The sequence below is a fragment of the Phascolarctos cinereus genome, unplaced genomic scaffold, assembly GCF_003287225.1.
Source record: "Phascolarctos cinereus isolate Bilbo 61053 unplaced genomic scaffold, phaCin_HiC Scaffold_9;HRSCAF=440, whole genome shotgun sequence".
NCBI lineage: Eukaryota > Metazoa > Chordata > Mammalia > Diprotodontia > Phascolarctidae > Phascolarctos > Phascolarctos cinereus.
The window spans coordinates 198,806,596-198,833,994 of record NW_027556402.1 but is presented as its reverse complement, the minus strand read 5'-3'; the positions used below and the strand labels follow the sequence as shown (position 1 = coordinate 198,833,994).

Sequence of the window (27,399 nt, the reverse complement as noted above, 5' to 3'; positions counted from 1 at the left end):
TATTTTCTGTATATGCATGTATATATCTTCTCAAATAGATTGTAGTTAACTCCTTGAAAGAGTAGAGATTGTATCTTTTTTTATATTTGTAGTTCCAGCATCTAGCACAATGCCTGACATATAGTATTAAGACACAATAAATAAATGCTTCTTGATTGAAAGAGAAGACAAAATGGTTTAGTAAAAGCAACCACCATATTGACTGTGTCTGATAACATGTGCAGTATGCTGTACCTATAGTCCCCTACCTCTGCAATGAAGGTAAGGAAGTATATTTCCTTAGCTCTTCAGGGCCAGCGTTAGTCATTATACTTCTACAGCTTTGAGTTTTCTTTTTCTTTTTGTTTATGTTGTTGTCATATATGTTATTTTTATTCTGCATCAATTCATGCAGGTTTTTCCAAGCTTTATTTAATTCTTCATGTTTGTCATTCCATATGGTACACTAATATAAATTAACAAACATTCCACAATGTATTTAACCATTCCCCAGTCACTGAAGGGGAGTATGAGGAAAGGAAGAGAAGGAACAAACATTTATTAAGTGCTTATTATGTGCCAGGCATTGTGCTAAGAACTTCACACACAGTATCTCATTTGATCCTCAAAACAATGCTTGAGGTAGGTACAATTATTATCCCCATTTTACAGTTGAAGAAACTGAGACAGAGATTAACTGACTTGCCTAGGATCATACAGTTAGTAAATGTCTGAGGCCCCAATTATTTCTCAGGTCTTCTTGACTCCTGGCCCTGCACTCTATCCACTACACCACTAGGTGCCAGTGGATACCTACTTCCTTTGCTGCTACAGAAGTGCTGTGCATGGAACCTTTCTTTTTGTCATTGACTCACATGCCTAGCAGTGGGATCTCTGAGTCAAAGGGTACACACATTATAGTTACTCTTCGTTAGTGTAATTTCAAATGACTTTCCTTAATGGTTGGACCAATTCACAGCTCCACCAATAATATATTTTTATGCATATCTTTCCACAGCCCTGACAACATTAATAATTTTAAGATTGTCTTGTTTCAATTCTTAATGATCATGGAATTGTTCCTGTTTTTGGAATAAAGTAATTCAAAGCTTGTACTGAATAGTACTATGCTTTGATGTTTCCTGAGATCAGCTTTCATAAAGCAAGTCATAGTTTTTAACAGTTTTTAAGATCAGTTTTAGAAAAAAGTTCAATAACAGCCCTGAATAATCACTGAACTCTGAATAAAATTTGTCGCTTTTAAAAAAAAATTGTAATTCTTGGGCAGTTTGACCTTTAAAAATCTTTCTTTGGTAAGGTTGCTCATGTCTTTTTTATGTATTTACTTTCCATGGGAATAAACCTAAGGAAAATATTACTTATAAAAATCTTTTATGATTTAGACTCAACATAATTTTTTCCTTAATTGCCATTCAAATAAAGTATTAAGCTCTTAATATTCTTGGTCCTTATAAAGAACTGGAAAGAAGCAGCTCTGATCCCTTGTCCATAAGGATCTTAGTCTTGGGGTTACAACATAGATACATTTAATTCAACAGACATTAAGCACCTGTTGTATGGGACAGTGTGCTGGGCACTGGAGTTAAAAAGGTTAGATCAGGCAAAGGCCTCAGTTAATCTCAAAATCTATGAAACAGAAAAGATATTCAAGCACTAAAATGTGTGGTGCTGAAAATTGTTTTGGGAAGTTGAGAGAACTATGATGTAAATAATATCTGAGACTTGATAGGAGATTTGAGCTGGTTCTTGAATGTTGACTAGGATTTGAATCTATAGCAAAGTCTAGGAGGGAACAGCATGAGATCTGTAGGTGGCAATGAACCTGTCTTGTTTGGGAACTTGTGAGGAAATAGGACTGATAAGAGTGGAAGATAAGCTTTAGAAGTAGGCAAAGATGATGAAGGTCTTTAAATGACAGAATGAGAAATTTGGGGTTTAATCTAGTAATAGCAGTAAGTTATTATAGAATCTTTAACAGAATTATCATTACTATTTTTTATATTTTCAGCATTTTTGATGGGACTTAGATAAAATCAATTCCAGTACAAATTACTGTCCTGCTGCTTTTCCTTTATATTAAGTGTTCAATAGACTTTCACAGATAAAATAACTGCTTTTGTAGTTGAATAAAAATATTAGGCTATAAGTACATCTTCAGTAAAATTCCTATAGCAGATAGAACAACAGGTATATAATCTGAATCTCATCTTGTTCCTGCATGATTTTTATTTCCTCATCCTGGTATTCTATATTTTTGTTGTATTTATTTTGAGGATTGGATATTTGGTATGGAACATCTATTTAAAATGTCCTTAAGTTTCTATGAATGAATGTTATGTCTTGATAATTAGAGACAATAGTTTGGTTGGTGATAATGGTCCAGTTCCAGTACAATTTATTGGTTACATCCTCCATTATATTTTGAGTTAATCAGTCCATCAAGAATCATTTGTTAAGCACCTATATGCCAGGCACCATACTAAGTGCTCTGGATATTTAAAAAAAAAAAAGGTAAAAGATGATATCTTCTCTCAAGGAGCTGACAATGTAATGAGGTCTGTATTTATAGCATGTCTGTCAGTCCATTAAAGATAGTGAACTTGTGATGTCTAACCCTATCTACCAGGTATTGTCATGATAAGTATTTGCTCTGTGCTAAATTTTTATAGTCTGTAGTGATAGACCATCTCCACCTTTTCCTTGTATAATTTACATTGGTCACTAAGTATGAGCTCCTTAAGTGTAATCATTTCTATTTTCTAGTGACGTAGACCTGGTCCTGAATTGTCATCATCCACCCCTTTATTTTCATAAACAGATCGTATGACACAGTCATTTGTTCACTCCTTCATTGTTAGCATATAGATAGCCACTTTCATTAACTTTTGACAAATTCAGTGATGTTATCCTCTTTGATTTTGCTGGGTAAAATGTTTTCTTACTCCAAAAGTGTTTCTCTAGGTTTTTTTTTTTTAACTTCTTTTTAATGTGCTCTAAGGATGTTTATCAACTCTCTCCTTTTTGTGTGAAGTATTAACTTTTATATGGCCATCATAGGATGATGTTTCATTAATATTATTCAAGTTGTTTTTTTTTAGAATGATTTCCAAATGTTGTATGGTCCATTTTACAGTTTTGAATGTGTACTTTAAGATTGGTATTGTTTATTGTTTTAAACTTATTCTCCCCATTTAGCTTGGATTTCAGGATACCAGGAAGTAGTCTAATATTCAGCTATGTGTTTCTCTTTGATATTTTTATATATATTTTTAAGAATTGCCTTCATTCATGGTTCATTGATAACTTCTGAATTCAAGCTATTCTTTGGTAATGAAAGGGATTTCCAGGGATCTGTGGGAGCTCTTACTGCCCATAGCAGAACAACTGGACCTGAGTCTCACCAATAATAAAATAATTGGGATAAAAATGATGGGAACTTTGAATAGAACTGACTGTTTTGTCTTAGGATCTGCTGTAGAGAAGAACAAAGTTGGACATAGTCTGACTAGTATACTAGACTGTGGGAGAAGAGATTTTATAGGATCCAGAGACTGGATAGTTCAGGATTCCATGGTCAGTAGTCAGTAAACACATATTAAGCATCTGCTATGTTCCAGGCACTGTGTTAAATGGGATACAAATATGAAAAAGAAAGTTCCTGCCCTGAAGGAGCTAATAATCTAATAGGAGAAGACAATAGAAAAGAAAATGGAAAAGAAGGGGAATGTTAGGAGAGGGGAGGGTGTCATAGTGGACAAAGGCAAAGAATTCCAAAATGAGTGATTCTGGGTAGGAAATGAAAAGGTGTTGAGGCCTAGAATTCCACTGAGCAAGTTGGCCAGAAGGAGAATGGGGAGCTCTCAAGAATGAAACTGTGAAGATGCAAGGAAACATTTTTGAAAGTTGTCTGAAGAGTCACAATAAGCTCATTAACTTAGATTTTTAAAAATGTATAGAGAAAATAATGAGTGTAGGCAAAAGAAGATGATGACAAAAACATGTTCTGTAAAAGACAGTGTCATTCTCCAAAGACCTCATGATGGAAAATGCTATCCACATCCAAAGAAAGAATGTGGATTGAAGCATACTGTTTGCTATATTTTTTCTTATGTTGAGTTTTGTTTCCTCTTTCTGGTGGTTCTTCCTATTGGTTCTAATTCTTACTTACAACATCACTAACATTTAATAGAAATGTATATGTTTAGCCTATATCAGATTGTGAGCCCATCTTGGGAAGGGTGGTGGGGAGGGAGGGGTAGAAAAAAAGCACATGGAAGTGATTGTTGATAAACCAGAATAAATTGATTAAAAAAGACAGTGTCAGGACCACTAAAGCTCAGTATGATCTGAAGCTGGAAAGAAAAGTTAAGGACCACAAAAAATTAGTTTGCTTGTTTTTAGTTATTGGAAAAAAAGAAGGATCAAAGGAAGATATAATATTATGAGGTGAAAGAGCCCTAGATTTGGAGTCAGAGCACCTGGGTTCACTTTCTGTCTCTACTACTTTTATGACTTGTGTGACCTTAGGCAAGTCACTTGACCTTTCTGAGCCTCAGTTTTCTCATCTGTAAATTAAGAGTGTTGGTTGAATGCCCTTAAGTCCCCTTATCTCTAAATTTATGAAACTATATGAAATCTTAGAAGTGTTATGAAAATGAGAGCTGTAATCTAAAGGAGTGCTTCAGAAGGTCTGTAACTTGAATTACGTTTCTGTTGGTATTCTGAGAAAGTAAATAGCAGCAGGATATAATAAGCTTAATGCAATTTTTATTTCCCATCCTTAAACTTAAATTATGCTTACAAAGTAAATATTCAGTAGTGAAAGATGAGGGGATATTTTGCATTATTTTATACTTTATTTTTGGAGTAATTCCACATTCATTTCTTTCTTACTGCTTTCATTGTGTTCTGCCAACTAAGACTTTGATAGATGCTTTATACTAGGACTATATTGTATCCTGAAACAGATGTTATTTTTAGATAGTTTAGAGGCTTCTGAGAGTAAAATATATCTGTTCTGTAGAAATTTTCACATAATAGATTTGGTTGAAAAACAGATCAGTGAATCATTTCTTATAGCTCTATCCTGGAACTTGGTAATTGTTTCTTAAATAGGGCTCTGTATTAAAATGGCTACAAAGGTATTCCTTTAAAAAGCCTTCTTAAACTGCATTTTCACATAACTGAATGCCATTCCCTAGAGGGCAAGGGTTCTTAATCTTTTTTTGTGTCATGGACTCTTCTGGAAGTCTGGTGAAGCCAATGAACCCTATCTCAGAAAAAATTTTTTTTAAATGCATAAAGTAAAATGTGTAGGATTAAACAAGAAACCAATTATCTTGAAATACACTTGTCAAAGTAGTTTTTTTTTTAAGTTTATAGACTTAATTTATGAACTTAGTTTATGGCTAAGAATCTCTGTTCTAGAGCTTGTTGAGTGACCAGTTTGTTTAATGCCTGCTACTACATCAAAAGCCAAACAGCTAGAATGTGAAATAATTTTTCAGACATGAAGATCATATCTTTGAATGAACTGTTAACTTCTTTATGAACAAACAGATCATTTATCTTTAGTCCCCTGTTTGTTTTAGAGAAAGGTGAAGCATTATTGTTTTTGAGCTGGAAGATACTTAGTGCTAATATTTCCTGAGGTGCTTAGAATTAACTTTATTTCCCTTTGCTTTTCATCATTCTTTCCTTATTGCAATGTTAGATTATCTGTTTTTCTAGATCCTTAGTATTACCACCATTAAGTTTGAAGCTGAAGTTGAAGAAGAAAGCCAAGGACTGGCATCATGGCAAAGTGTAATAATTTAAAGCTCTGCTCTTTTTTTGTGTGACCTTGGGCAAGTTACTTAGGTTCATATGATCTAATACTTGAAGTTACTTAAGCAATCATCTAGTCCAACCTCTTTGTCAATGAGGAAACTGAGGTCAAAGGAGGTGATTTGCCTTAAGGTCACACAGATAGTAAGCACTTAGGCCTCTAATACCTAATATTTCTGTGACCTTAGGCAAGTCTCCTCCTTAAGCATATTCTCTCATCTCTAAAACAAAGACATTTGACTACATGTTCTCTAAGGTCCCTTCTAGCTCTAAATCCTTTCATCCCAAGCAAGTTGTAGGTAGGTTTTGAAAGGTAGTGCTTAACATGTGAATCTTTAATCAATCTTTAGAAGATTGGACTCTTTTAAGGTGGAAACACTTAAATAAGATAAGTGTCCCTGTTTTGCTTTGCCAAGCAATCGACAATTACCAATTCCTTCCCAGGAGTCAGCCCCATTTAGTGATTACCCTGTCAATGTGCTGTTAACTTAAATGGTATTTATTTTACTTAGCTGCTACTCTGCTGTATATACTGCTCCCTTTTGGGGAGAAAAACCTATTGAATTCTTGTTCATCTGTTGGACAGATTTCATAAGAAAATGGAGGCTATAGACCAATAAATGTAATAGGTTAATTTATCCTTAAACCAGATGTTGGCATTCTTTTAATGTTTTTTTTAAAATACTTTTTGAGGGAGAAGTTATCTTAAAAATTAATTTAACAATGTACCATTTAGAATGCCACAATAAATCATTTGGATTTAAGTTACTGAGTTGCTTTGTCACTGGTCTTCTATCCCAGTGTGTATTAATTTGTATATATTTTGGATGTACTTTGTATTTACTAATCAGTATTTAAATTCTAATCCCCTTTTCCAATCCCTAAATGCGAGTAGAATGTAAGCTTCTTGAAGCAGGGATTATTATTATTAATTTTTTTTTGCCTTTGTATCCACGGGGCCTAACACAGTGACTGGTGTGTAGTAAGTGCTTGACAAATGTTTATTGAATTGTACCCAGTAATAAAAATGTAATATGTCCCCAACTGAAATCCTCTCTCCTCATATCATATCTTGTTCACTGTTTCTGTCACAGATACCACCAATCAATCAATGCTAAAACAAAACTATTGCTTTTTATATTTCTATCTTCCTAAATCTCTATTCTTTTGTTTTGTTAGTTCTCCTTAATATTTGTGAATGTTCTCTTCTTTCAGATCTACCTACTTTACTGTAATTTGGCCCTTCATTTCTGTTGCTCTGAATTTTTACAGTAGCTTTTTTTTTAAGGCAATTGAAGTTAAGTGACTTGCCCAGGGTCACATAGCTAATAAGTGGCAAGTGTTTGGTCTGAGGCCGGATTTGGGCTCAGGTCCTCCTGACTTCCGGGCTGGTACTCTATCCACTGCACCACCTAGCTGTCCCCTACAAGTAGCCTCTTAAGAGAATTGTCTTTTACCCAATCCATCCCATACACAGATGCCAGATTAATTTTCCTAATGTACAACTCTGATAACCAAACTTGCTTTCTTTAAAACCTTCAATGACTCATACCTCCTCATTGCTTTGGATAAAATTGAAACATAGCCTGATGAGGCAAACTGGGTCAAGTGACTTGTCTAGGGTCACACAGCTAGTAGGTATACCAGGTCAAATTTGAACTCGGGCCTTCCTGACTCCAGGTCCGGCACTTTATCCACTGTGGATATATTATGTCCTAACGTGAAATTGAATTCTGGTAAAGAATTGAGTGCAATAATATGTGTGTCTTGGAACAAGTGAGTAGAAGTTTGCCCAAATGGATAGCTTTTCAGAGCTAGCTAGTGTCAACATACCCCTTTTTGAGAGAGGGTTTTTATCTTTAGCTTGATTAGTAAATTTAAAAAAAAATCCATTAGGAAATACTTTGGTTATTTAGGCACTGAGGACTTTGACTTAGTTCAAAGAAAGTATAAGAAATTTCATTTTGGTAGATTATTGTTTTTGACTAGCCCCAGTCTGGGGTAATAGATATATTGATTTCAAGTGTCATGTGTTAAAATGATTTCTCTAATTTATTACTTTAATAGCATACTGAATAATTTTTGTAATCTGCCTCTCAAAGATCTAAATTTTTAGCATCCCTTTCCCTTAATCTAACTTATTTAAGCTTTTTAATAAGTGATTTTTAAAAATCTGTTTTGGCCTACTTTCAATTCATTAAGCATCTGTCTATATATGCCTGTTCTGTGTAAAGCTCCTAAACACATAGTAAGCATATATAATAGATGCTTGGTGGGGGGCGGTGTGGAAGATTCACAAAGACAAAACTGAAAACTATCCCTGCCCTCAAAGAGCTTAATTTCTGCTGGAAGCTCCTTTGGAAGATTTTAAATACAACCTAAGTACCCAAAGGCAAAGGATATTTTTACAGCTGTTTAAAAACTGCAGTATATGGGTTTTAAAAATAAATGTACTTATTTGTGTCATGTAAATTGATTTTCAATAATTTAGAAGTGTTCTTACATCTAAAGGTGTTTTTTTTTATGAGTGAACACTAATAAATGCAGGCAAAATTGTAGAATTTTTAAAAATTGTAGATTGGCATGGTTATAATAGGCCTTGATTAAGTACTAATTTTCAGTTCCATTCAACAAAGCCTAAATTAATGCTAAGTACAAAGTTCTGTGTTAGATATCAGATAATGATTTCTGAGGTCGATTCAAGCTCTAAATCTATTAAATTATATTCTTCAGGTTTGAAAGCTTTATTTTGCAGATATTTGAATCATCTTTGAATTGAAGAAAATATAGTAACTAATTACAGAGTGCAAGCTGCTCTACAGGGCTGTAAAGGCTACCCATAGTATAGTACAGTGCCAATGTTCAGTAAATGTTTGTACTAGTAACATTTTTTTCCTTTCCAATGAGTCTGTTTTTGAAGACCTATTTTTATTGAATTTTTGCCTTTTGGATATATTACTCTAATGTTTTTCTTGCAAATGGGAAATAATTTGTATTTATTGAAATAAACCTAAGAGAAAAGAAAGATTTCCTGTCCTAATGATCTACTAGGTTAGTGAATTCTCCTGTATCACGTCATTGCTAACCACAACTCTTTTTTTTTTTTTTTTGGTGAGGCAGTTGGGGTTAAGTGACTTGCCCAAGGTCACATAGCTAGTATGTGCCAAGTGTTTGGTCTGAGGCCGGATTTGAACTCAGGTCCTCCTGACTTCAGGGCCAGTGCTCCATCCACTGTGCCACCTAGCTGCCTCTGCTAACCACAACTTTTATAGAATCTCTTGACATCTTCAGAATGTAGGCCTGTGGTGTTTCCTGAAAGGTATAGGGTTCAGAACTATAATAAAAAGGAGCATTGCATTTTGGGAACTGAACTTTTGTTGCCAGCTTAGCCTCCTTCTATTTTCTTCTCATCCTTTATTATCTTGTCAGTTTGTTATTATGTAACAGTAGCTACAGCTGGCCCATTTTTGCCTTTTGAAGAAGAGACAAAGATTGGTGATAAGAATCCACACTAACATCAGAGTTCGGCAAAGAAAATAGATGGTTTTAAGGTGCCCAAACTCCTTGAAAAGAAGGGTCAAGTATGCTAGAGTGTTTGTTAAGGAACAAATTATTTCTCATTATACTTACCTTTAATTATCTATTTTTGGTGCATGCCTAGAAAGCAGTTTATAAGGGTTTTTCTAAAACATTAATAATGTTTTTTTATCTTTGTTTTAATAGGAATTATATGTGTCTGTGTTTTGAATTGAATAATCAACTTAGTTCATTTCCGGGAAGAGACAATCCCTGCCTTCAGGGATCTCAAAGTCAAATAGAGGAGACAACTAGTCAACAAATATATGCAAACAAGGATAGATATAGGATAAATAGGAAATAATTAAAAGAGGGAAGAGTTAATACATGTTGGGAAAGATTTCCTGTAGAAAATGGGATTGTAGTTGGAACTTAAAGAAAGCTTGGGAAAGCAGTAGGCGGAGATGAGGAGGGAGGAAATTTTAGGCATCAGGGCAGCCACAGAAAATTCCTGGAGCCAAAAGATGGAGTATCTTGTTGGTGCAACATCTAGGAGGCTATAGTCACTTCATTGAAGAGTGTTTGTCTGTGGGAAAAGATGTAAGAAGACTTGGAAAGATAGGAGAAGGCTAGGTTATGAAGGGCTTTGAATGCAAGAGGATTTTGTATTTGGTCCTGGAGAGAATAGGGAGCCACTGGAGTTTGAGTTCGGGGATGACATAATCAGACCTGCATTTCAGTAAAATCACTTTAGTGGCTGAAGGGAGGATGGATTGGAGAGGGGAGAGACTTGAGACAGGAAGAGCTACCATTGGCATATTGCAGTGGTCCAGGCTTGAGGTGATAAGAGCCTGGGTTGGGAGTGGGAGCCATATTGAAGAGATGTTGCAAAGGTGAAATTGACAGGCCTTGGCAACAGATTGGATGGGGGCACTGTGAGAGAGAGTGAATTGGATTTGGGGAGTGAGAGATGTTGTTAGTCCTTTGTTTTGGAAGAGGACCAATGACATCATGATTGATGACTTGTGAGTCAGTTGTATTTAAGTGAGGCAGAATTGCTCAAAATCTTCAGCAATGAGAGCCAGTGATGAGTTAAGGATCAAAATAAAGTGGTTTATGCAAGGCTATGTAATTTTTTTAGTGGCAGAGTCAGGACTAAAATCAAGGTTTCCTGAATTCTAGAACAGGACTTTTTCTAGTGTGCTTTACTGCCTTTCTTTTTCCTACCAACTCTTCAGTACTCTTCTTGGACTCTTAGTACAGAAAAGGTTCCTAGATACGGCACTATTCACATAACACTGTTAATTCATTTCATTGGTTTTGTATTATAGTTTCCAAAATCTCCTTGAATCTCTGAAACTATACCTTCTTCTGCCCCAAATAAATAAATGTGATCTTTCTGTGTTTTTTTTTAAACTTAGACTACTTTAGAATGGCCTAGAAATTATCTTGAAATATCCTTTAGGACTTTAAAGGGTTGTTGTGGATATTTATTGTCTTCAAGGATTACACTCATATCCACTCCTCACATAAGTTTTCTATTGGTGTTCTTTCCAGTGTTGTTATTGGAGGCCTTTTTAATGTTTTTTGGGTTATATATTTTTTTGATATGATCCTCAAGTATATAAAAGTTTATTACAGCCTTGCTTGTGTAAAAATAAATGTTGCCTTGCTTAATGAGATAATATTTGTAAAGCACTTAGTATACTGCCTGGTACATAATAAGCATTTAATAAATACTTATTTTCTACCCTCCTACCCTATTTACTTCCCTCCTTCTTAGAGGCACATTGTTTAAAAAATAAATAAAATCCTCTACCTTTACCACTTTACTGAGAGTGTTGGTAAATTCTTTAGGGTATTATTGTCTGTCATCATAAAGTTACTGATAGGAAGTGAGCAATTTTTAATTTTTTTCCAGGTGAGAGTAGAATAATTTCTGATTAAAATGCTTATGTTAATCAGTGAGTACTTTTTATTGTAGGTTTGAAAGGAAGGCTGGATGATTACAGTTTAGTTTTTAAAGTAAGAATGGTCCTAATTCTAGAAGGACCAGATTTCAGACATTTTCAACTAATTAATATTTTGTTATAATTCATGTTGTAACTGTATAATAAATGTGGGTTGTTATATATGTGACACGTATAACTTATAATAAGTGTGGTTTCTTCTAGGTTTCAACTGAAATCTCGTCTTTTGCAAGAAGGTTATCATGGTTGCAGTTGATACTAATAATGCCTTCCCTTCAAAACTACCTTTAACTTACCCTGTATATAGCTTGTTTGTATGTATTTGTTTTTGAGTTGGCTCCTCCATTAGCTTATGAAGTCCTTGAGGGCAGGAAACCTGCCCTTCTTTGTATCCTCAGCATTTAGCACAGTACTTGACATATAGTAGGCACTTAAATGAGGCTTGACTTGACTAGTTTGAAATACAATCTTAGACTAAGCATAGTAAAGAATTATCTATAAAAATCCTTTGGAATTAATATTATTGACTGTCTGCTTACTTATAGTTGTCATAACCTGCATCCTAAATTAAAATATAAAACCTAATAAATGGGCAAGTGCTTCTTTTATTAAAATGTCAAGATACTTGTTTGAGGGTCTAAAAAAACCTTTTTTTTTTTAACTGTAGTGTAATATTGGAAGCATCTGGACTGAATGAACTTTAGTATTAAAAGAAAATTTCCATCAATAATTCAGAAAATTGTAAGTCAGCTGAAAAATGAAGCAAGTTCCAGAGATCCTTGGAAATACCAACGGGAAGACTCAGAATTGTGAAGTCAATCGGGAATGTTCAGTGTTTCTCAGCAAAGCCCAGATTTCTACTACCCTACCAGAGGGTGTCATGCAAAAATTTAATGGCCATGAAGCTCTACCATTCATTCCGGCTGACAAATTGAAAGATCTAACCTCTCGTGTCTTCAATGGGGAGTCTGGTGCCCAAGATGCCAAGCTGCGCTTTGAATCCCAGGAAATAAAGGGAATTGGAACACCTCCTCACACTACTCCTATCAAAAATGGCTCTCCTGAGATTAAACTGAAGATCACCAAAACATACATGAATGGAAAACCTCTCTTTGAATCTTCTATTTGTGGAGACAATGGTGCAGATGTGTCCCAGTCAGAAGAAAATGAACAAAAACTAGAAAACAAGTCAAGAAGGAATAGGAAAAGGAGCATAAAGTATGATTCCTTACTTGAACAGGGCCTTGTTGAAGCAGCTTTGGTATCTAAGGCTTCAAGTCCCTCCGAAAAAAAGGTAATTCTGGGGAAAGTATGGAAGAGTAGGATTAAAGAGACAGCTAGCTTCCCAGACATGGCCATAGGCTCATAGACTTCAAGGGGCCATGGCGAGAGCTTGGGCTTACATATCACGAGAGAAACCCCATTTAGGGTAAGAAGATAGAAAAATAGAGGTAATACTGGCAGAATGTGCTCTCCCTTCCCAACATACATATGACTTTTTAAGCTCTTAGGTTTATAAAGGACAATGATAAATTTATGGTTGCATTATATTTGAATGTGTCATTTCTTATGCTGTGTTAGCTAAGAGTAATTAGAATAGAGGGGTTTAGATGAAAATTATGTTTGTTCATTAAAGTTGAGACTTAGTATAGAGAACTAGGTTATCTAAAGAATCTGAAAGAATTTGTCTCCTTGTGACTTAAATCATAAAGAACCCCATCAACTATAATCCTTTGTGGGATCTTAAGTATCCCTAATGTCTAATTAATAAGGGTAGAAGCTAGGGAATAGACAGAAGTTGCTTTTCTTGGCCAGTGGAATTAAAAATAGAGACCTCTAGCTTCTTTCAGTCCCTGGTTTTCCTGGGGAATTCAGTAATCATTCCGCTATTGAGTAGGATTTGGAGGATATTTTCTCTCTCCATATTTAAAAGCATAAGCATTTACAGTAGGAAGAGAAGACAATGAAAGAATTATTGAGAAAATGAGATGGGAGGAGATAACTTAAGTAGGTATATCGCAGAAGATGCATTCACTTAGTAATCTAGGTAGGACTGGCTATAATGATGAAAAATACTTTGGCCCCTCTGTTACACTTTAAAAAAAATTTTTTTCATGTTTGATACTTTGTGGAGCTCTTCTGCTCAAACGCGGTCTAATAAATTAGCAAGTATGAAGGATTGCTTCAAAGAGGGTGGGAAAGATGTGGAACAAATTTACCTATGATGTTAGTCAGTAGTTTGAGAGTTCAAATGGGAAGGGATAGGAGAAGTTTAAGTGTAGTTGCTATTAGATTGTAGAACAGTTCGATTTCATTTCCCTGTGGATAACAATACCTGCCATTTTCTGTAAGGAAGTGTTCCATAAGACTCAGAAAAATTTGTGTGATGGAAAACTTTATAACAGTTTTTGATGATTTAGTATTCATACATTTTGTTTGTTTGTTTAAAGATTCTAGCTAAGAGGGAGTCATATCCAAACATCAACAAAGAAAAAGATCATCTGTTGAAGTACAATGTTGGAGATTTGGTGTGGGCAAAAGTTTCAGGTTACCCTTGGTGGCCATGTATGGTTTCAGCAGATCCTCTCCTTCACAGCTATACCAAACTAAAAGGTAGGGTGTATGGGGGTCAGGTTGTTTGTTTTTTTCCTTCTTACTTTTCTCATTCATCCTTTACCAATCTTTGTTTTCCTACTCTAGTTTTCATATGTATTTTATAACCTCTTTTTGCTATGTAATCTTTGAGTTAGTTTTTCTGCTTTTTCTTAGGGCCAGGTAGATGCTATTGTTTATAAATAAGTGATTTATTTTAATGTAATCTATGTATGTCGCATTCACTTTGGGGAAACGTTAAAATAGGGAATACATAGGGTTTCCACGTACCTTAACTCATGTTCACACTTTTCCAAATCATATTCATTGAATTCTTGTTTCTTGGAAGCATTTCGTGATGATTACAAAATTCCTATATTTTGCAACCTCATTTAGTATTTTGCAATAAATTTCTCTGTAATTGCTTAAGTTCACACACATACACACACACACACACACACACACACACACAACACACAAACACACACCCCTACATACACATATGATATTTCTTTTAATTTGATTATAAACTTAGTAGGTTGTGTCTTGGTCAGGGAAGGGCAGTATTTACAGTAACAATATAATGCTTTGTACATGAGTGCTCAAAAATGTTTGTAGTGACCTGTCCCTGAACCTTTTGGGTGGTATTGAGGATCAAAGGAACCTAATCTAGGCTACCTTTTGGCCCCTTGACCACAGTATAATTGAGTATACTGCCTAAAATACCAAGTTGTTTGAGGCTATGGTTCTTTAGCTTGTTTATCTATCTCTCTCTAAAGAAAGGATAAGTTTTTCATTATCATAGGATGTGTCTATGTAACCTTTGCCAGACTGCAATTTTTAAAAAGCTTTGCTTATTTCACTTGAGAAAGGTAAAGTCAGCTACCAGGATAGCTCTTGGACATGCTAGATTTTACTCCTCTTCATACATTGTATAAAGTTTGCCCAAATATTAATGGCAAGAAATGGAACCAGGGTGGAGAAACTTCTTTTCTGTTGAAGTCCTTTGATTCACAGCAAAGACTCATTTAAAGACCAGAAACAAATAAAACAAATTGACTAGTTTCTATCAGTGTTGAAAGAAAGGAGGAATAGATTGGGTGACAAAGGACCTGAGTTCTAATCCTGTTTTAGTCATTAATACTTTATGACCTTGGGCAAATCACCTAACAGCTCTGGTCCTGTTTTCTCATCTGTTAACTGAGATGGAAGCTGGCAGTCAGTTAACAAACATTTGTTGTTGTTGTTTGGTTGTTTCAGTCATGTCCAATTCTTTGTGACCACTTTTGGGGTTTTCTTTTTTTTTTTTAATTTGTTTTTAGTTTTCAGCATTCACTGCCATAAGATTTTTGAGTTCTGTATTTTCTCCCCATCTCTCCCTTTCCCCCACCCCAAGACAGCATGCAATTTGATATAGGGTCTATGTATACATTCATATTGAGCCTATTTTCATATTAGTTATGTTGTAAAGAAGAGTTATAACCAGTGGGAGAAATCACAAGAAAGAAGAAACAAACAAGAAAAAGAAAAAAAGAGAGTATAAGTAATATGCTTTGATCTGCATTCAGACTCCATAGTTCTTTTTCTGGATGTGGACAGCATTTTCCATCATGAGTCCTTTGGAGCTGTCTTGGATCCTTGTATTGCTGAGAAGAGCTAAGTCTGTCAAAGTTTGTCATTACACATTGTGGCTGTTATTGCATACAATGTTCTCCTGGTTCTGCTCACTTCACTCAGCATCAGTTTATATAAGTCTTCCCAGGTTTTTCAGAAGTCTTACTGCTCATCATTTCTTATAGCATAATATTCTTATAGCACAGTATTCTGTTACATTCATATAACTTCTGGGGTTTTCTTGGCATAGATACTGGAGTGGTTTGTCATTTCTTTCTCCAGCTCATTTTATAGATGAGGAATTGAGGCAAACAGGGTTAAATTCATAAGCTAATAAGTGTCTGAGACTGGATTTGAACTTACCAAGATAAGTTTTCTTGACTTCAGGCGTTTACTAAGCCCTTTGTATGTGCCAAGGGACTGTGCTAATTAAATGGTGGGATTCAAAGAAAAGCACCAAGTTTCCCCTTAATCCTCAACAGGATTTTTTTCTGAGTCTTTGATTTTCAAAACAGCATATACTTTACTATGTTAATATAAAATATACTTCACTTCCATATTGCAGCCAGTTGAGGAATAAAGCAGTATCTGGGGAAGGAGAGCATGTTATACAGTACAGAGAAGTAGAAAAGCAGAGAAACAGAATAAGGAAAGATATTAGGAAGGAAGAAATGGCAGATTCCTACTCTAGTCCAAGTATCTACAAACTCACCTTTTTTTTTTTTTTTGGCGAGGCAATTGGGGTTAAGTGACTTGCCCACGGTCACACAGCTAGTAAATGTCAATGTCAAGTGTGTGGTCTGATACTGGATTTGAACTCAGGTCCTCCTGGCTCCAGGACAGGTGCTCTATCTGCTGCACCATCTAGCTGCCCCCAAACTCTTCTAAGCTTTTGTTCCACTGCTTTGGTCCCAAGTTTCCCTTATTTTATTTTCTGTTTTATTAATGCATTTTGGTTTGTTTTTACACCGCAATTACTATCTAATAATGCCACAAAAACACTTAAGTAATACCAGCTGATGATTGTGATTGACTACTTACTTATGTGAATCTTCTGTAACTTTAGTCTGCCCTCTCTACTTGAAAAGAAAGCATTTCCTAACATCAGTCATCCTGAATCAATATTGGTTATTGCATCTGATCCGAATTTTGTCTTTTAAATTTATTTTCATTTATATTATTGTAAGTTGTGTATATTTTTCTCCTAGTTCTGCTCTTTTCTTTCTGCATCAGTTCATATAAGCCTTCCCTCATTTCTCTGAAATCTTCATATTCGTTATCCATTGACTATAAAAATTTCCCATAACATTCATATACCTCAATTTGTTTAACCATTGTCCCACTGATGGGCACCTGTTTGGTTTCTAGTTTTGAGGCACAATAGGTTCCTACTACGGAAAAATGCTACTAAGAATGTTTGATATACATATATATGGTATCTTTCTGTCATTGGCCTGGGACTAGTAGTGGGATTTTTGGTTCGAAGGCTGTGAGCAATTTGGTAACTTCTGTCACATAATTTCATATTGTTTTTGGAAAAGTGTGATCAATTCATAGCTCCACCAAAAATGTCCAATTTGAGGGCAAGATGAAACCTGAGAATTGTTTTCATTTTATTTTTATGTTTTTAGATATTTAAAGCACTTTCATGTTTGTTGATAGTTTTCTAAAGAAATACAGTCTATTTACCCTACAGGCTTGCCAAAATAACTCCATGGCCCTGAGTTCCTGAAATTCCCTTTTACTCTGCTGTTACATCCAGCCCTTGTCTATGTTGTCTTCTTTATTAACTCTTGTCTCCATGATTATCAGGTAATTCTGGCGATTCTATGGCTGGTCACCTCTCTATTATTGGTTTTTGGACCATTTGGTTATTGGTTCTTTTTCAGCTGTAACTATTAGGGTAATAATAGTGCCTCCTATAGCATTGTGTTATCCTATGGCTCGATCCTAAGAAGTAAGTCCTCAAGAAGCTTAGTTGAAAAGAATGAGACGTGTTAAAAATATATAGACTGGTTTTTTATTTATTTGTTTGTTTGTTTGGCTAGACAATGGGGTTAAGTGACTTGCCCAGGGTCACACAGCAAGGTTATATGTCTGACACCAGATTTGTACTGAGGTACTCCTGATTCCAGGGCCAGTGCTCTATCCATTATGCCACCTAGCTGCCCCATGGTTTTATATTGTTAAATCACTTATGAGTGGTACACATCAGTAGTTGTACAGAATCTCGTAGAAGGAAGAGATAGGAACAGTTTAAGGAAGTAGAGCATATGCTGGGCCTTGTGGCAAAAAAAAAAGAAGATAAAATGGAAAAACATTTCAAGTTAAGTAGAGACCGTGTGAACATAGGATGTTTATTTTTAGGTGGTCTAACTTATAGTTTGATATTTCCTTTCTTTTTTGTGAAAGATTTTTTTTTTCTGCTCATTAGCCATGTTAGGTTTGTATAGTGCTTCCCACACTCCTCAATCACCTGTGTGATATATTTGATACTTGGTGTGCTATTTTGCTTAGATTTTCCTATAAAATATGTCCAAGATTCCTGTGGATTGACCCTTTTAAAACATTAAAACCTTTTGATTTTAATCTTAACTGTTGTTTCCTAAAGTTGAGTATTTCCTAAAGTTCCCCTCTCTCCTAAGACGCCATTATTCTCTTTATAATCTTCTGCTTCCACACCCAAAGTAGACCTCCACCAATCTTCCTATTTCTCTTCAGGGCACTATGTTTTCTGTCAGCTGTCAAGCCTTTTCTTCTTACCTCTACATTCATTTATTCATCCCTTTTTTTTTTCTATTCACGGTTCCGTCCATCCTCATTCAGGTCTTCTTTACCTGTTTCCTGGACTGCTGTAATAGTCCCCTAACTGGTCTCCCTGATTCCAGCTTCTTCTTTTGTCAATCCACTTCTGCACAATAGAAATTTCTTTGGTTGGCATTTAAATCTCTTTACAGTCTGTCTTCAGTCTACTTTATTTTCTCTTTCACATGCACACTGACATCTTAACTTTTCCCCAAAGCTGACTTGCCGTCACTGATCTCCATTACTTTGTACAGGCTGTCTCCCCAAATGCTTGGAATGCATTTGTTCCTTACTTTTCTAAGGATTCTTCACTATTTTCTTACTTCTGCCTCTTAAGAGCCTTCACTTCTTTAAGGTTCAGTTTATGTCCCCTTTTAGAAATTTTTTCCTGATTGCTCTAGTTGTTAGTGCTTTTTTCTCCTCAAATTATATTGTATTCATTTATCAATCATATTGAATTGTCTAGTAGGTATAAACTTCTTTAGGTCATGAACCATTTTAAATTGTATCTTTAGCGCTGAGCACTGTGTCTTACATAAATTAGACATTTTATAAATGCTTGTTGAATTAGAATGTGACAACTTTATTGTTGAATACTTTACCTGTCTTCCTATACCCTCCAATAGTTTGAGGACGTTATTCTTACTCTTTGAGAGGACTCCCATTTGTTCATAGTACTCTAAGTTTTTATTTCTTTAGATCATTACTCATTGTGTCATTCAATTTTGATTTGTAGCATCTTTCTAAGAACAGGAGATTTGTTGTTCAATTTCTTTCTCTGGAGCATTCCCGAATCCTCCCTACTTCAAGTCTCTGGCTAATAATCAGAATCTTATTATTTCCTTCAGTACTTTATTTTCAGATGGCAGGTTAGCCCTCTGACACTCTGTTAGGTAGCGTACTGAAACAATATTAACCTTTTCATTTAAAATTGTTTGGATCCCTTATCTCTAATCTCCCTTTATCAATTCTCCAAATAACCTACACAAATTTGTACACTGTAGGTGCCTAAATAAGTGACCTCCAAAAGTTGTAAAGATCAGTTTAATTCCCCAATAAAATTGGTTTAGTTCTATAGTATTGATCTAGCCAGCAAATTAAGTCAAAACTTTGCTTGTTAAATAATCTTTCACCTCCATCACTTCTGAATATTTTATCATTTTTTAATTGCCTCAGAGTTTTTTCCACTGCTATTGCTTTGGGAAATAAGAGATCAATTGTATAGTCTTTTGATGAGAACAGAATTTGCTAACAAAGTATAAGGCAACTTGGTGGTTTTTTCACTTATATAATGTAAAAACAATTAGATATTTTCCCAGTTTTCTTTCAACATCTATTTTCTTTTCTAATGCACATTTATTTTCCTTGTGAAATTAGGACAGAAAAAGAGTGCTCGCCAGTATCATGTACAGTTCTTTGGTGATGCTCCAGAAAGAGCTTGGATATTTGAGAAGAGCCTTGTATCATTTGAAGGAGAAGAGCAATTCGAAAAATTGTGCCAGGAAAGTGCAAAACAGGCACCCACAAAAGCTGAGAAAATCAAGGTAATCAATGTTGCTAAAAGCTTTTAGAAGAAAAATCTTTTGTGAAGTCCCACAAATAGCCTCTTTTGAAGCCTTATCCTGGTGTGGAGAGGTCCTTGGGTTCTAGAAGCCTTTGCCAGTGGAACACAAGCTCTTTTTTTTCTTTCTATTTAATACTATTTTGTTTTTTCTAACTATATGTAAAGACAATTTTTAATAGTCGTTTTTTTAAAACAAAGTTTTGAGTTCCAAAATTTCTCCCGTCTTCTCTCCCTTCATTTCTTCCCCTGTTCTCCCTAAGATGGTAGCAGTTTGATGTTGGTTTTATATGGAGCACAAGCTCTTGGAGGGCCTTGGGATTCTAGGACTGGTCATGAATCACTTGTCTGTGGTCGGTAACTGGCCTTGTCAAGTGTGGAGAGGCTTATTACCAGGCTGGCTTCAAAGAAATTAAATTTTCATCTCTATTATCTCTCAAAAACCTTAATACAATGAAAGTATAGATCCTGGAAGTATTGGCTATAACTAGTATTTGTAGTATTTTAATCTTGTAGAATTCACAAATGTCTGAATTGTATGATAGAGGCTAGTTGTGATAGGTGTCCTTTTTTTAAAAAAAATTACATATTGCTCTGAAAATGCTTTGTTAAAATATGCCTAAATTTAATTATGTATACTTTAAAATTTTTTTCATGGACACTATAACACCCAAGCTAAATAAATATTCCCTTAGGTTTTTTTTTCTTCATATGTACAAATATCTTAAATTTAGTGTAGGGGGAAAATGGAGAGCTTGCCACAAATTGGAGACTGAGTTCTTGACTTTGAAAAATCAGTTAAAATGTTTTGCTAGTCCTTTATTGCTCCTAACTAAACTTGCCATTCCTTAATATATAGTTTTGTGTCTCTTAAGTATTCATAACTTCTTCTATTTTCTTTCAGCTATTGAAACCTATTTCAGGGAAATTGAGGGCCCAATGGGAAATGGGTATTATTCAAGCAAAAGAAGCAGTGAGTATGACAGTAGAAGAGCGGAAAGCCAAGTTTACCTTCGTCTATGTTAGGGACCGACTTCACCTTAATCCTCAAGTAGCTAAGGAAGCTGGTATTGCTGTGGATCCATTAGAGGAAGTAGATGAATCTTCAGATGTAAGTGAAGAAACCTCTCAAATTCCAAAGCATAAAGAATTAGGCATCCCCATCAAGAGGAGGAGGAGATCAAAATTACCGACGTATACAGATAACCAGGAAAGTGATTCAGGGACTAAAAATATTACTCCTCAAAGGGCAGCTGAACAGGCAGATTCAAAAAGAGGATTGGGTTCTCCTGTTGGTAGAAAGAAGGCTGCAGCATCTACTCCACGAAGCAGAAAAGGAGATTCAGGGTCTCAGTTTTTGGTCTTCTGTCAGAAGCACAGAGATGAGGTTTGTATCCTATTGAATTTATAAGTTATATAATGAATACCTAAAGCTTATTTTTAGTTTTTTGAATTTAGAAAACTCTCTACCAAGCATTAGATCATTTTCTTTGTTAGAACAGTTCTGAGAAAATAAATTTTATCACTTAGTGATGAGAATCACCAAAATTGGAATATTTTTTATAATTTCAATATTTAAAAGAGTGTCAGCCTTTGGGCAAAAATACATGTTATTTCTTTTCCCCCTTGCATGTTTATCAGACTATTCTTATGAGGTGTAGGTAGGTGAGATGAGGGAAACTGGAGTGGGGGAGTTACCTCCTGGGTGGAACCTGCTCAGATTCTGGTAGATGCAGAGATTTCTCACCAAAGTACATTATTATTTTAAAATTTCTAATGATATTATTGCTCCTAGTAAATAAGAGGGAAATATTAATATCAAGAAGTCTTATTTTTTCATGAAGACTTTTTTTTTGGCTAGGCATTGGGGTTAAGTGACTTGCCCAGGGTCACACGGCTAGTAAGTGTTATGTGTCTGAGGCCAAATTTGAACTCAGATCCTCCTGAATCCAGGGCTGGTGCTCTATCCACTACGCCACCTAGCTGCCCCTCATGAAGACTTTAAAGGTAGCATTGTCTGTATTTAAAATACCATTGTAATTTCACTAAGCTTTTTTTTTTTATTCAACAAACATTTTTATCAACCACTTACTATTCTAGGCACAAGGAAAATACAAAGATAATAATACAGCAATGTAGATTACAATTAAGACAAAGCTCACATCTTCCCAGAATGAATCATCTAGTAGGGGTGATAGGACTTATACTCAAATATTATGTTCTTTTTTTTGGGGGGGTATTATAGATAAGTGAATAATTTGTATGAATAAGGCAGTATGAATTTGCCAGATGGAAAGTTTGCTTTTAGTTGTAGAGTTCAGGGAAGATATCATTGTCGAGATGACATTTGAGCTGAACCCTGAAGAACAGGAATCATTTTAGTAGACAGAGTTGTAGAGAGGTGAGTGTTCCCAAGACAGAGAATAGTATAAAGTTCGGAAAGTGCAATATGTAGTTAAGGGACAGAAATAATCCCTTTTAACTGGAGGATAGAGTACATAAAGGGGGAATGCTATAAGATAGGACTAGAAAGGTATGTTGAAAAGAGATTCTTTTCTTAGTCTCATTGTACTGTAAAGATAGTATCTGATGGTATCATAAATCAGATCCAATTAACCCTGAGGCATTGCCTTAGTTCTTTTGGCCTACTCTCTGGATCATAGAATTAAATATAAGGAAATGAACTATTAAAAAATTGGAGGGGAAAAGGGAATAAATATATTACACTTGTAAAGAACAGATGCATTTTAAATCATCAAACTGAGAAAAGATAGATTTAATTACATTAAAAGTTTGCCCCCAAAAACATAATGAAGAAAAATCCTAGATTTTGAGAGAAATAATTATAACAAACATATGAGATAAAAACTTTAATCTAAAATTTGGAATCATTATGACTGTTTAAGGACAATGCAAAGTTACCATTGGATAATCAAGTCTTACACATATTGTTAAAAAAAATTTTGAAAAAATTTTTGCCTGGTTAATACTCAGAAATGCAATTTAAAACAGTTTTGAAGTACTATATCCCAGCTATCCAACTGGCAGAAGTAAAAGCAATAATGTAATGTTTGTGGACTTGCTGAGAAATAGGTATACTTTTATGCATACTGGCATACCAAGTTAACAGAGTCTTTTTGGAGGACTATCTGGTTGGATAAAGTAAGTCATAAAAATCATCATATCTTTTGGCCCAGTGATTACATTTTTGTGAGTATACTTTAAAAATGTTGTCATGAAAAAAGAGATCTGATCTGTATCTATATGTTTGTCCATATGTATCTAGATATATGTGTACGTATTTACAGATAAACACAACATTATTTGTAATTCCAAGGAACTTGAAACAAACTAAACAAACACCCCTAACAAAATGGTGAATGATTATGTTATTGTATATCAATGCAGTAGAATACCGAAGTGCCATTAATAATTTGAAGAGCAAATATATTTGAAAAACTTTTAAAAAATAATGCACAGGAGATCCAGGAGACTAGTATGTGAACAGATTTAGGTCTATGTGAAAGAGAAAATATATTCACAAATATAGAAATGAGTTAACAAATGGAAGGAACTAATCCATTCTTAAGTGTAAGTAGTTGTGAATGTGTGTTTGGGTTTGTTCCAGCTAACCACATTATATCATTATTATTATTATTATTATTGTTATTGTTATTGTTATTATTATAGTTACTCGATATCTGTAGGTCCTAAGGGGGATCCCTTGAGGAGAGAAGTTGAAATGAGAGAAACAGTGTTGTGCAGTGGACAACATTGGATTTGATGTCACAAGACCTGAATTCAAGTATCATCTCTTCTTACTTAATATATTTATGACCTTGATTGGGGAGGTGCTTCAACTCTTTGGGTCTGCTTCCTAATCTGTTAAATGAGAGGGATTAGACTAGATAGCCTCTTAGTTTTCTGCCTCTAAATCTATGATCCTCTCTAGATCAATTAATTGCTTTACAGAGGCAAAAACCGATATGTAAACATGTAAATTTGTTGTTCAGTTATTTCAGTCGTATCTGATTCTTTTTGACCTTATTTGGTGTTCTTGGCAAAGATACTGGAATGGTTTGCCATTTCCTTCTCCAGCCCATTTTACAGATGAGGAAACTGAGGCAAACGGGTTTAAGGCCACCTAGCTGCCTCTACAGCAAACAAAGGTGAAGTAACTTGCTCAAGATTACATAGCCAGTAAGTTTCTGAGGCTAGATTTTATCTCAGGTCTTCTGACTACAGGCCCAGCACTCTTATACACTGCCTCTTATATAAACTCTTAGTAAACTATAAGTAATCTCTTTAAAATATACTTTGCATATTGTTTTAAATTTTACATAGAATATTAGCCTACTTCTCAATAATCATGTGGACTAATAAAGCATTTACTCATTTTTCCTTACAAAGTTTACTAGAATTTCTGCTTCCTATATATTTTGTTAAGTTAAACCAGTATTCTTCTTTGTCAGTGTAAATTGTCCTAAAGTCATTTGGGAAGTGTTGTGGAACATTGATTTTAATAGATTTGTGATCATCTGAAAAAAATATTCTTTTCTGACTTTAACTGTATTAGCATGGGTAATTGACTAATGTTTTGCAAATCATATTGTGTTTAGGAATGTAGAAGATCCACTGCTTTATTATATATGGAAAACTTAAGTAAAATTAATTTAGAATTTATTCATTTGTTAAAATTGTCCTAGAAATGTTTTAAATTAAGTAAGTTCAGCCAATTTTTACTTTCTAAACTTTGATAACTTAGATGTGTTTGAGTCTGTGAATTTGGCAATAAGAATTGAAAAAGTTTTTAACCCAAGTTAGGAAAGACATGGCTTTCTTTGATACAGAATGTAAATTCTGAGGGAATGAATTATTTTTATTTTTATCTTTGTATTCCCTAGCCTTGTTCCTAGTTCTTAGTAGACAGCTAATAAATGCTAGTTGAACTGAACTGAGGTGGTTGTGTTTTTCTACTTGCTTTGGTGTAGTAGTAGTAGTAGTAGTAGTATTTGTTGTAGTTATAGTGGTTGACCTCAGGTTTGGAAGACTTTTTCTTGAATTTATAGCTTTGGCTTTAGAGGATTTTTTTCCTGAAAGTGTTAAGAAATCCTAATTGTTCTTGTGTCTCTTAAGCTGGGATTGAGTAGTTGTTGGAGCAGTAGCCTAGGTGAATTGAATTTTTGGTTATTTTAGAGTAGTTTGGGTTAGTGGATATTTGAATAATGTATTCTGAGTATATTTGTATAATACCATATGCAGTACCCTTTCAGTTGTTTGTTTGTTTTTGAGGTGAATGTTCTGAATTACATGGATATAAGAGAGATGGGTAACAGATTGTCTCCACCTTCTAAAGGCAAACCTTCCTAAGTTATGAGGATAATCATTATTAGTAAGCTAGCTGTTTGATAATTAATTCATTAACCATATCAACTCATAAAACTAAGAAAAATTTTAGATGATCCTTAATCCTGTGTGGCCTTCTTCTGCTTCTGCAGTGACAGTGGCAAAAAAGGTGATGGAAAATATCTACAACATTAATTTAGCTGTAGGTATTCTGTGTCAGATGTGTCTCTGACACATTTGTGTCCTTGACTAATGATAAACAAGTGGACATGCCACTAAAGGAAATGAATCGTGCCAGTATTGACATTCTAACTATAAGCAAAACCAGAAGATAAGAGGAAATTACAACTAAATGGAAGAGTGGTTCACAGGTTCTCCTTAAAGAGCACATAAAGGAGTTGGTTTTGTCTTGGGTCCAAAGGCAAGAAAAAATATTATTTTGTGGGACAGTTGGTCATCTCTCAGTATTGTGCTCATGATAAATATTTGCAGAAATGCCATAAAAATAGTAGCAGTTGATGCATTAACAAATGTTGCAGAGGCAGAAAAATTTTTTCTATGAAGAGCTTGATGATACCCTCTAAATCAAAATATAATACCCCTCTCAGTCTGCCTCTCCTTGCTGTAGAGGCATCAGGGCTTTGATTGTTAGAAGAGAGTGATATTGGGGAAGTGTGGAAGTGGTGAGATTGAGCATTGGTGTAGTAGATATATGTATGGGCCATTGGAAGCTCTGAACTAAAGGGCCCAGGGTCAGAGACAGAGCTGGGGATGTAGTAGGCAAGATGTCATCAGATGCAATTTTTTCCCCCATCTGGTCTTCTTCATTTATTTATTTATTTATTTATACGTTCATTCATTCATTTATTTATTTATTTATAACTCTGTTCTACAAGAGGTGAATTAAGTAGAGTCAGAAGCATTCGAAGGTCCTGGCAGCAGGAATCTGAATACAAAAATACACCAGCCAACAACTTCCTTTTTATGAGAAGTTATGTCCAGGGTTTGACCTACCACTTTTTTAGTTTTCATCTAATACTCATCCCTTAAAGTCCAGCATCATTTGAGGACAGTGCTATGTTTCTGACTTTCCTTTACACACTCTCAGAATGATGTATCTAGCACACCAAAACATCAAGCTATGACTTTCTTAGGGCTTCTAGGTTCAGAGTAGCCTATGGACAGTCTGGATATTGCTTGGGCCTAGGAGTGATTGGGCATGCTGCCATTTTGTATGTATTTTATTATGTATTATTTGTTGTTTTTATTGTTCTCGTGCCAAAATAAAACTACACACAGTTGAGCATGTCCTGACTGTTCCTGTGGAGAGTGTTTCTATTAAGGTAAGCAATTTTAAACAGTAGCCAGTAATTTGATAAACCTAAGAGCATAATTTATTGGGGGAAGTACTCCCTTTTTGACAAGGCTGCTGAGAAAACTGGAATGTAATTTGGCAGAAATTGGATTTAAACCAACATGTTAGACTCTCTGCCATAATAAACTTAAAATATATGTGACCTGAATGAAACAGGTTACACCATGAAAAAATTACAAGACAAGATGAACTACTTTTCAAAGTTATGGCTAAGAGGGAAGATTTTAAAGTAAACAAGGGATACCAGAAATAATTATTTAAAATCAAATTTTAAAAATTAAAAATATTTCATATGAATAGAATTAATGAAAAGAGACTGAAAAGTTGTAGATTAAGGAAAAATTTGCATCAAAATATCAATGAGTCTGATATGAAATGTATAAAGAATTGATACAGATATTTTATACCAAGAACCATTCCCCAGTAAATAAATGGTCAAAGGATGTAAAGTTTCCGAAAGAATTGCAGACTATAAATGATCATATGAAAACATACTCCAAATGACTAATAGTGAAATGCAAATTAAAACAAAGTTTATACTATGAAAATTAGCAAAGATAACAAATAATGGGAATGGCCAGTGTTGGAGGGCCATGGAAACAGGCACATTGATTCACTGTTAGAGCAGTGAAGTGGTCCAACCATTCTCAATTTTATTTTGGCATTATGCAAGAAAAGTGAGTAAACTATCCATACCCCTAGGCCCAGTGATTCCCCTACTGGATGTAGACCTTGAGAAATCAAAAGATAGAAACAAAGGTGAAGTATAGACCAAACTACTTGCAGCTACACCC

General features: G+C 34.8%; 1 protein-coding gene across 1 annotated transcript in view; it reads left to right on the top strand.

The window, feature by feature from the left end:
• Window positions 1-11,983: 11,983 nt before the first annotated feature.
• The window catches only part of NSD2 (nuclear receptor binding SET domain protein 2), an 80,296-nt gene continuing 64,880 nt past the window's right edge, over window positions 11,984-27,399 (top strand). The window contains exons 1-4 of the mRNA XM_020992227.2: window positions 11,984-12,606; window positions 13,763-13,925; window positions 19,701-19,867; window positions 20,789-21,271. Of these exons, the coding sequence (XP_020847886.2) occupies window positions 12,070-12,606; window positions 13,763-13,925; window positions 19,701-19,867; window positions 20,789-21,271 (1,350 nt within the window). The 5' untranslated portion in view covers window positions 11,984-12,069. The remainder of the gene's footprint in view (window positions 12,607-13,762; window positions 13,926-19,700; window positions 19,868-20,788; window positions 21,272-27,399) is intronic.